The 10625-nt window shown below is 37.3% G+C and overlaps 3 protein-coding genes across 3 annotated transcripts in view; all 3 read left to right on the top strand.

The window, feature by feature from the left end:
• Nucleotides 1–983, top strand: part of LOC107746280 (intersectin-1-like) — a 51305-nt gene extending 50322 nt beyond the window's left edge. Inside the window, 2 exon segments of the mRNA XM_016560415.1 lie at nucleotides 306–482; nucleotides 928–983. Coding sequence (XP_016415901.1) covers nucleotides 306–454 — 149 coding nt within the window. The 3' untranslated portion in view covers nucleotides 455–482; nucleotides 928–983.
• Nucleotides 984–3713: 2730 nt separating this feature from the next.
• On the top strand, nucleotides 3714–8853 carry LOC107746278 (uncharacterized). The gene is made up of 7 exons (XM_016560413.1): nucleotides 3714–4011; nucleotides 4168–4237; nucleotides 5713–5815; nucleotides 6220–7323; nucleotides 8293–8356; nucleotides 8457–8581; nucleotides 8693–8853. The coding sequence occupies exons 2-7, from the start codon at nucleotides 4199–4201 to the stop codon at nucleotides 8722–8724; spliced, it is 1467 nt and encodes a 488-aa protein (XP_016415899.1). The 5' UTR covers nucleotides 3714–4011; nucleotides 4168–4198; the 3' UTR covers nucleotides 8725–8853.
• Nucleotides 8854–9062: 209 nt separating this feature from the next.
• The window catches only part of LOC107746279 (homeobox protein PKNOX1-like), a 9900-nt gene continuing 8337 nt past the window's right edge, over nucleotides 9063–10625 (top strand). Inside the window, exon 1 of the mRNA XM_016560414.1 lies at nucleotides 9063–9150. The gene's annotated coding sequence lies outside the window, so the exon portion shown is untranslated. The remainder of the gene's footprint in view (nucleotides 9151–10625) is intronic.

The raw sequence follows: 10625 nt of genomic DNA, 5'->3' as shown, positions 1-10625 counted from the left end.
AATGATTTCTGATGGATCATGTGACACTGAAGACTGGAATAAAGGCTGCTGAAAAATCAGCTTTGCTATCACAGGAATAAATTACAGTTTAAAATATAATGGAAAACTGTTATTTTAAATTGTAAAAATATTTCAGAATATTACTGTTTATACTGTATTTTTGATCAAATAAATGTAGCCTTGATGAGCATAAGAGACTTTTTTCGAAAACCTTTAAAAAAAATCTTACAGACTCCAAACTGTTGAAAGGTAGTTTATAATCATAACCACTTAAAGTTTTTCTTTCTCTCTCTTCATCTTTGTAGATTTCTTGGGCAGGACGGAGATTCGGCTGGCCGACATCAAGAAGGACCAGGGCTCTAAGGGGCCCATCACCAAGCGACTGCTTTTACACGAAGTCCCTACGGGAGAGATTGTGGTGCGACTGGACCTTCAGCTCTTTGATGAACCCTGACCCACGTTGTTTGGCCTGACCTTTTGACCCCTAGAATCCATATCCGCTTGCCATTACAGGAATAAATTACATTTTAAAACTGATTATAATGGAAAACTGTTATTTTAAATTGTAAAAATATTTCAGAATATTACTGTTTATACTGTATTTTTGATCAAATAAATGCAGCCTTGATGAGCATAAGAGACTTTTTTCGAAAACCTTTAAAAAAAAATCTTACAGACTCCAAACTGTTGAAAGGTAATTTATAATCATAACCACTTAAAGTTTGTCTTTCTCTCTCTTCATCTTTGTAGATTTCTTGGGCAGGACGGAGATTCGGCTGGCCGACATCAAGAAGGACCAGGGCTCTAAGGGGCCCATCACCAAGCGACTGCTTTTACACGAAGTCCCTACGGGAGAGATTGTGGTGCGACTGGACCTTCAGCTCTTTGATGAACCCTGACCCACGTTGTTTGGCCTGACCTTTTGACCCCTAGAATCCATATCCGCTACTCCTCCGTGGTGAAAGCCCACCAGCCCTCCACCCAGCATCATGAATCCCAGAGTGTGAATGTGTGTATTTGCACAAGCGTTTGTGAGTCTGCAAAATGCTGTAACAGTCTTAATCAGTGAACCCGATTGGATTTTTTTTGTCCTTGATACCTTTTGAAGACAAGTGTGTGAGTGAAAATGAAGGATGTACTGTAGAGGGAACCTTTCAGTTCCCTAATGATGTGAAGGATGTCTCAGGATGCTGTGTAAGTCTTAAAGAGTCAAACATACAGTAGTTGTATTTAACACTCTAATGACCCGGGAGCAGTAGTGCCATTTGTGTATTCTAGAATGAAAGTGCCATTCATTCTAGAATACACAGAATCATTCTAGAATGATGACACGTTCCAAATGATGTGCCATTCCAGTGAAATCCGTCATTATGGGTGAATCTCATGAAACCTTTATTTGCATAATTCAAAAAATATATATAATTCTCATAACTGTAATGTGAAAAAATGCTGATATATTATTTAAATTGTTGCGTATTTATAATATTTGTTGTACTGCTTTTAATTTATGCAGGTTTACTTTTTTTTTTTAATCGTAATTTTAAAAATTGTTCGATTACAGTAATGAGAATCATAAAATATAATGGTCCTGAAATAGGTCATATTTTAATGCAAAATACTAGTATTTTGGTGTGACCTGGACATGTTTTTGTGAGATTCACCCTAATAGTCTTACTGGCTGTTCAGCATTTTATTCCATAATTTCAGTCATTAACACTAAAAACTAAAACCAGGTTTTGCTGGCAAACCTCTCTAGTGTCAACCGACTCATTTATTTCTTTTCCAATTTTACTGAAAGATATTTGGTGACCGTTCAACAACTGAATGTAGTCGAGATGTTTTTTTTTGTTTTTTTTGAGGGTTCATTAAACGTGAGCATGTTCAGGGAAATTTTCAGCAAGTCTCGAAAAGATACAGCCACAAATGCTCCATGGAAAGACTATTATAATATAAACAAAATGAATTATGGGAGGGAAATTGTTATATTTGTTTTTCAGCGTTTTTTGTCATGTAGCTTTTATTTATTTTTATGTTATTGAGAATGGGACACATCTCAGAGGCCAACTGAAATATCATAGCTGAAGCATTTCCCAGCAAAAAATCTAATCGAATAATTAATTAAAAAAACAAACATATATTTGTCAGATGTCCCTAAAAGGCCTCCCAAAAAAATCGATGTTCTTCAGTTCCCCTGATGTTCTTAGTTTTATTGTGGTACATCACAAAGTAAACTATTTAATATATAGTACTATATTTAAGTTTGATACTGCGTTACTAATAAGTTCACAGTTTGTTTTTGATTTATGTATGTTATGTTTTTGTTTATTATTCTTGTGCTGTTGTTAGGCATTAGCGATCAACACTGTAGTTATGTCATATTTGTAAAAATAAGAGATGTCAGAGTTCATACTTTTTTGTTGTTTATTTGCAGAAAAATAGCAAGATGGTTTGTAGTGTTAAAGGTTTGGTAAGTTGCAGCATGTAGAAACGATGTTGAAACAATGAACCAGTGAGCAAAAGGGATCAATCTTCATCCATATCTGCTGCAAATGTCTTCAGTTCTTCAGTTGTCATAGAAAGAGCCCACTGTTTTTACATAGATGATGAAATATGTTGAATTTGTGTCTGTCTTATTAATTTGCCCTCAGTTATCACACTACTGAGCCTGAGAAAGGTGCCGTTTTCTTTTGGACTGTAGCAGGGGATCAGTTTTGTTAAATTTGTGTGTTTCCCTGTCTAGATGCAATATACACATTAATATTCCACTGCTGTGCTAGTGAGATCCCAGAGTGATCAAGGAAAACAGCTATTGTGGGGCCAGCAAGTTATTCCACTTGGTTTTTCTGTGTGTGTGTGTGTACCTGTTTTTCTATTCTGGTGGGGACTTAAACCTGAATACACACAGATTCATGGGGACTCGTGTCACGGTGGGGACCTAAATTGAGGTCCCCACGGGTAAACAAGCTAATAAATCACACATAATTAAGTTTTTTGAAAATCTAAAAATGCAGAAAGTGTCCTGTGAGGGGTAGGTTTAGGTGTAGGGTTGGTGTAGGACAATAGAAAATACGGTCTGAACAGTAGAAAAACCATTACGCCTATGGAGAGTCCCCATAAGGATAGCAAACCAGACACGTGTGTGTGTATATATGAGAAAGAGTGATTCTTAGTGCTTTGAATGCTTTCTGCCGGGTCACTTTCCCCAAACCTCATCTCAAAGAATATTCCAGACAATGCAAGGGGTCGTGGTCACGGTCACACATCTTTTCTTTTTTCCGCTGTTTTGTCCCCTCTTCTATTTCTCTCCTTCCCTCATCTCTTATCACGCACACTGTACATTTCAGACCAGAAGATTTGCCCATACCTTCATTAGTTTTTTAATGAGCAAAGCCCCGTTGGTTGAACAGTAATATATGTGTCTATGTTTAAAACTTTAAATGGAGTATAATATATTACAAACTGAGAAGTAAATATGTTGATGACAGCGTATTGTTATCAATGTAGAAGCAGTGTGTTGTCTTAATGTTGCAAATAAAACTCAATTGGACCAAGATGTAATGCAAAGTAGTATTTTTTCGTTGCAAGCAGTTTCCTCAATTATGCTGTCAAAACGAATATGTTTTGTCAAAAGAATGCCACGGTCTTCACGTCAGCCCATTTATCAACGTATTTTACCTTTTTCTAATGGCTATTATTATTATTTTTTTACATTGTGAGAACTGAGAATAGAGAAAACGACATACTACGGACAGGAGGCGTGTCAGTGCGATTACGCAACGTCTTTAAGCTTCACGGAACAATAAATAAAAAAAAACGAATTATCCTTATGTATGATTTTCTCCTTATTGCACAGTAATCCTGCTTTTATCGTCTATAGAGGTTGTTAAATGAGAACCGGTGAATCCAATTTTAACGACCATTGAACGGCATGTCCTGATTTGCGGTGGACGTAAACAAGCGGTGTCTATGAAAAACACACGGTCGATGAGTCGAAAGAGAGCAACACTAAGGGTAAAAACACTTTGGATTAACACAAGGCCTTATATATTGTCACGAATATTGTGTACGAATGTTGCATCTTGTTTCTGGTGAGAGTAAACTCGAGTATTTTGTTCTGCACGTTCCCTGTCCTCCTTAAGTAACTATGTTTACTCTTCCATCATAAAGCCAGCGACTTCTGTGGGATGTTTTTGCGATAATGTCCTTCCAGAGGATCCGGCGACTGAGGGTTTTGAAGGTACGTGTTCACGACTGTCACTCAAGTTGAAAGCTAATTCAATTTTTTTTTTAAAGTAAATTCCAGGACTTGCTCACCCAGTACTTGTTTTAAAATCAATACTGGCACGAAGAATTAAAGGGGTCATATGATGTTGCTAAAAAGAACATTATTTTGTGTATTTGGTGTAATGAAATGTGTTTATGCGGTTTAATTATTTTCCACATACTGTACGTTATTGTTTCTCCTCTATGCCCCGCCTTTCTGAAACGCGTCGATTTTTACAAAGCTCATCGGTCTGAAAAAGCGAGGTGTGCTGTGATTGGCCAGCTATCCAGTGCGTTGTGATTGGCCGAATACCTCAAGTGTGAGACGGAAATGTTACGCCCCTCACCATACTGTGATGCCCTGTGTCCCGGAGCGACAAGACAAAAACATTAAAACCCATTATAAACGAGGCATTTGTTGCGTCCAGTGGGGACATGATTACTGATAATAATGACTTATACTGTCTTTTATAAAACCATGTCGAAGGCCAAACTAAGTAGTTTCGCTTTCACAACGAAACAGCGTCACACACTGCACAGCGTCACACACGGCGGCCTAGAGTGAGCGGAGGCCGGAGGCCGGCTTGAGTGAGCGGCGGCGGGCGGGCTTGAGGCAACCACATGCGACTCTGCTTCGTCCACGGTGAAAGCCTATCCGGCGATCTACAGCACGAAGTCGGCGGCAACAACAATACTACATCGAGAATAAAAGTTACGCCTTCTTTCTTTGCGTGAACATTTGGGCGGCATTATGCAAATCTTCCCACAGAAAGAGCCTTTTTAGGTAGGCGTGGTTGACTCTTAACTTTTATAAAGAATATCTCTTTGGATTTGAGACTTTAGTCTTTGCAACTTTACAGATCTTCTTTATGCACCAAGAGCTTGTAACACTCCAAAGAGAAAGGAAAAATTGAAATTGCATCATATGACTCCTTTAAATGGTTTTCATAAACTATTGTCTAATATGAAATTAAACTAGCATGAAAAATTACAGCATGAGCCCTCCCTCTCACCTTAGTTGTCTGGACTGGAATAATATCTATTGAATTGCAATGTCATCCATTGTAGAAAACGATGTACATTTTGAACAAAAAGTTGATTGATTTGTTTGTTTATTTGTGTATATATTTTGTTTGTGTACCACAAATAAAAAATTTTTTAAATGGGTTGACACCCATCATTTTGATAGGTGGCAAAAGTAAATTAGTAATTAGTACGTTATTTTTGTAATTTTTTTTTTTTTTTTTTTTTTAAATGTAACCAAAAGTCTCAAATTCATGGAAAGTGCAGAAACCTCTTGAACTGGCCCCTTTATTACAAGAATATGTACAGCTTAGTCCAATTCTTTACAAATGTCTTGTTCAGATGTCAGCTAATGTAGAAATGGCAGGGTAGTATTGCTTGAAGCTGTGAATTTAAATTAAATGACTTTGTGTGTCTTTAATTCAGTTCCTTTGGTTGGATAGTTGGATTCGAAAGAACGTTCCTCCATTGACACCACTCTGCACCAAAGCCAATAATGTAAAGAAGCCTATCAGATATACAAGTATAAGTAAGTTATGATTTTTATTGCACTTTGACTTTTTGTTGTGTGGTGTCTTATTTTAGGAATATTGAGGCACCTCTTTAAAATGAAGTTTCCTTTTTGGCATCATCTACGATTCAATGTAGAACCTTCAACATCCCTGGAACTTTTCCATTCCACAAAAGGTTATTCAGATTATTAAAATGTTCTTCATAGTTTAAGTGAAAGGTTCTTTGGGAAACCAAAAATGTTCTTGTTGCAGCATGGCAAAATCCCCCTTTTGGTAACTTTATTTAAATTTTTACATGTTGACTTGGTTTGTGCACAGAATTTAAAAGGGCTTATTCTGCATTACTCTTCAGCAAGTTATTTGAGTGATTTTGCTTCTTGCTTTTGTTATGTGCATTAATATAATGTTGTCTTTACCCTAGAGAAAGCGAAACCAAAAACTATAAACGATATTGCCAAATTACTGCAGCAAAATGCCAAGGAGACCAAAGAGAAGAAACAATCAGTTATCACTGCTTCTGCATTGAAAGCTGCTACTAGTCCAACCAAACCCACTGCTACACCACATAAATTGAAGGACCAGAGTGATGCCAAAGAAATTATTATTTCAAATGCAAAAGTTCAAACTTCTACCAGCACCCTTCCAACAAAAGATGCTGTGGATGGTTATACAGCAAGTCTGCATAATAAGGCATACACTGAAATGTTGAATACAAAATATGCAGCATCCCAAGCTGTTGAGTCGGCTGAATCACCCACAATTAATGCACCACAAGAGGCGTCAGCTCAAGGAGAGATCAGTACAAATATCAGTCAAGTTTCTGAGCCGTCTTCAACAAACCCCTCAGAAGCCATTCCATCTTCTGAGGATGTTGCTTCTGCCTCTGAAAAACATGCAGGAGAAACTAGCGATGGAACAGTTTACATGCCTGATGTTATGGGGCCTTCCAAAGTGATGGCATCTCCTGAAGCTTCATCTGCGCATGAGAACGGTCATCTACAGGAGTTTTCTGATGTTTCAGGAGTGGTTGCAGTAACCGATGCATCAACTTTGGTAAACGTAGCACAATCACAGGACTCCTCACAGCCTCAATCCACTCAAGTTCAAGGCTTTCTAGCTCCCACTTGGTCTTCAAATGTCAAAGCAGACAAACCATCATCTGGCCAAGAGATCATCACTCAGGCACTTGTGTCTTTTACAGATGGCACAGCTAACTCCATACTAGATATTTCCAGTGCTGAAGCTGTGGTTGTTGCCTCTGGTGAAGTTCCAACCCTTCGAGAAGTTTGTCGTGAAGAAGCCATTCAGGTCTCTAGCACCATCCCAGAAGTCTCTTCACCTCAATCAACTGAGCATCTTCCTGTTGTTGAGACCACATCTGCCTCTCTAAGTAAGGCTGTAGATGCTATGTCAGAAATGTCTGGCGATGCTCAAAGATCTATCAATCTATCGGATGCAATTCTAGTGCAAACTGAGGTTTTAGAGGAAGAGGATCAGGCAGAGGCAACTGAAGAGTTAACTGAGGGTACGTTTCACACTTCCTGCATTCAATACCTACATAAATCTTACAAAAATAAGAATATTTTGTTGTTGTTTATGCACCCTCCCAATTTTTTGTTGACAGTTATTTGTGGGAAATTACTCCCAAGATATTGCAAATGTTATTTATATATTATCATAAAGTTAAAATTCACAAACTATGCAATTTTCAGAAATGCATAATTTTATGGAATTCATTGTTGAAACACATTTACTTGCATAATTACTTTGCATTTAAGTTTTTATAGTGCGACAGACTCATAATTTTTGTTTATGGTTGTTTCTTGTTATGTTTGCTGCTTATCTATTTTTTTTTTTTAAATGTATTTATTTTTGCAGAAAATACTAAAGTTCATTACATAGTTTAGAACTAGAATTCTTTTGCATTCTGTTTTTACTCAGTTGGGATGTTAGCTTTAGCAGTATTTAAAGTTTTTTCCCCCCTAAAATAAACAAAAAGACGTGCCATGCCACACAAACATAAGCAAGGGATTTCAGTCTCTAATCTGATGGATGTCTAAATTCAAGAACTGACCTGCTGTAACAACGAAGTGCAAGTTTATATGTGTACGGCTTCTGTAAACATTTTCCCATAACACAAATATTTGCTCACACTGATGCCTGTATTGAATCAGCACGGTTTGCTCTGTGGGTTTCTTTTGAGCAATTCTGATCTTTACCACAAGAGGATGGACATGCCTGTCTCTTGACATCCTTTATTATTATGGATCTTTTTTCTCTTTTTGCCTGTTTGCTTTTCATAATGCAAATACTTTTATTGGGATAAGTTATAATTAATTGGAAGGTAGGCCTATAAATATTGCAGTGCAGTAGAATTCTAATCTGAATTTTATTATCAAAGCACATAGTGAAAGCTTTCTGGCTAATATTGACATTTTAGAATTACTGCATATTTATGTGTAACAACTAACAGGGATTTCTCTCACATCTGCAGCACAACTGGATCCAATACAGAAACTCTTTCTCGACAAGATAAGGGAATACTCCACAAAGAGCCTGTATATACTACATAAATCAGATAACATTAAAACATTCCATGCATTCCAATATATATCAAACTTCTCACATATTCTTAATAACACTCTGTGTTGTCCACAGAGCCTCTGGTGGCCCTGTAGATGCTGGACCAGAATATGAGAACGCTTTTAGTGAAGAACTAAACAAACTCCAGAGACTCTATGGGAGTGGAGACTTAACCGAGTTCCCAGAATTTAAGTTCTCTGGTGGGTATATATTTTTGCCTTTGCTCTGTTTGAGTTACCCCATTTTTGTTGCGCATTTAGAATGATTATGAAAGTTCAGATTAACTTTTTTTTTTTTCATCTTTTTTTCAGAGCCTGAACTGGATGAAAGCAGCTCAAAATGAAAAGCTCACAGAAGCATGCCGTTTATGATACTAATATTTGAAATACGTCAGTTTATAAATCGCTAAGTTATTTGCGGTTACAGGAAAAAACAAGAAAGGGAAAGCAAAAAATAAAGTAGCTGGAACGTTAACATTTTCACACTGTGCTTTATTGATTTATTTTATTTTATTTAACGCTCTGGATGACCGTTTAAGACGTCCGAGCACCATGCAAAATCTCTTTTGTAATAATATGCATGCAACATTGCCCCCACAGACAGAAGTCTCAGGGGGCGAGCGCTTTTCCCTATACCGTAATGTCTCCTCCCACCTCATAAATATTCATGAGCAAAGTTGCCTGCGTGCCGTTACGCTGTGACGACATGGAAGAGCAGCGGGTCCCGATTGCTGCAGCCGCTTGTCATTGTGACGAAGATTGGCACTAAGGTAAGCTGTCACTCAAAAGCTTCTTTTCCGACTCCCTATCAATCAAGCGATCTGGGCCGCGCGCTAAAAATGCACTCGGCGCTTCCGTGGGAGGCGCGCGGTCTGGATGGTTTTGGGCTGAAATCGGATGTTTGGACGGCGGTTTCGGGGGAGATTTTCTGGCTCGACTCGCAGTCAAGGCCCAGCTCTTTTTTATGATCTTTTGTAGAAGTGCGAATGGCGGCGGCACTGGTGGGGAGGGATAGCCCGACGTCCCTTAGATTGATTGATAGGCGATTATGGGCAGGCTTTTTATTATATTTAAAGAGACAGAGACGATGTTTTTAGTAAGTGAGCGAAAAGTCCAGGCGGTTTGTGTTTTTGCGTTATGACGTAGGTTATGCAGTATAATTGAATATTAATTGCGCCCGCGGTTCTCATGGGTGTCTAGCGTTTCGAGTAAAACGCTATATAGATTTGAACATATAAGCAATGGGTTTGAATAGAGACTCCGAACAAACATGGCGCCTACAGTAATAGAGAGGATGAGATACAGTCAGGCATCTGTGGCTGAAGAAAGAAATAAACCATGACGAAGATATCAAACCACATTACAAGAAAATAGTGATTCCGGGAACGTTGACAAGCAAATCGATTATGTTTTTAAAAGTAGATATTTCCAGTTGTTCTAAGCCCATTCAAAGCGAATCACTCATTGAAGTCGTGTTGCAGTGCAGATACATCACGGAGATATTTAGCGTTGTTACTATTTACATCGCGACTTTGTGTTCGCAGAGAGCACTGCAGATGTTTAGCGTACAAGTTCATTTTGAAGCAAATGAATGTAATGCATCAAATCAAACAAGACTTTATACATCGTTTTCTCACTTACATGTAAAGTGCAAAGTTTTGATTTTGAGAAGAAAATACAATAAAAACTGATTTGCGTTTTTAATCGATACAGGTGTTTATAGAGCAAGGTGATTCATTACATGTATAATGTTGATTTTTATATATATGAAATTAAATGTGGAATTAAACGGTTATTTTAAAAACTATTTACTATAATAATTTAATAAAAACAAACAAAATGTTAATTATTCAGTTAGGTAAGGCTGACAGTAAAACTACCGATATTTGCATAATATTTGCATAAGTGTGCACGGTTATATGCTGGCTATAACGTCCAAATACAAAAAAATAAATAAGTTTATAAATATTGATTAATTGGCCTGACCTATATTTGCATGTCAGTAAAGCACTATATGGCCCTTATACAATGAATATAAAGAATCAGAATCGCCTGTATTGCCAAGTAAATGTATACATGTTCAAGGAATGTGTCTTGGTGTACTGTAAAAATACAATTAATAATAGTAATAACAACAACAAGTTAAACATTTTAAGGTAAGAGTAAAAAGAGAAAAGTAAAGAGAGTTAGTTATGAAATGAGCATAAATATATATATATATATATATATATATTTAACACACATA

This window comes from Sinocyclocheilus rhinocerous, unplaced genomic scaffold (genome assembly GCF_001515625.1).
Source record: "Sinocyclocheilus rhinocerous isolate Xijiao unplaced genomic scaffold, SAMN03320098_v1.1 scaffold798, whole genome shotgun sequence".
Classification (NCBI taxonomy): Eukaryota; Metazoa; Chordata; class Actinopteri; order Cypriniformes; family Cyprinidae; genus Sinocyclocheilus; species Sinocyclocheilus rhinocerous.
The sequence above is the reverse complement of the archived record's forward strand: the minus strand, read 5'-3'. Positions and strand labels throughout refer to the sequence as shown.

What these genes read in the sequence shown, in the direction of transcription:
- LOC107746278 (XM_016560413.1), top strand. Translation starts at nt 4,199, where the DNA reads ATGTCCTTCCAGAGGATCCGGCGACTGAGGGTTTTGAAG. An exon ending in TATCAGATATACAAGTATAA is followed by an intron (nt 5,816 to 6,219) that starts GTAAGTTATGAT and finishes TCTTTACCCTAG; the next exon opens with AGAAAGCGAAACCAAAAACT. An exon ending in GAATACTCCACAAAGAGCCT is followed by an intron (nt 8,357 to 8,456) that starts GTATATACTACA and finishes TGTTGTCCACAG; the next exon opens with AGCCTCTGGTGGCCCTGTAG.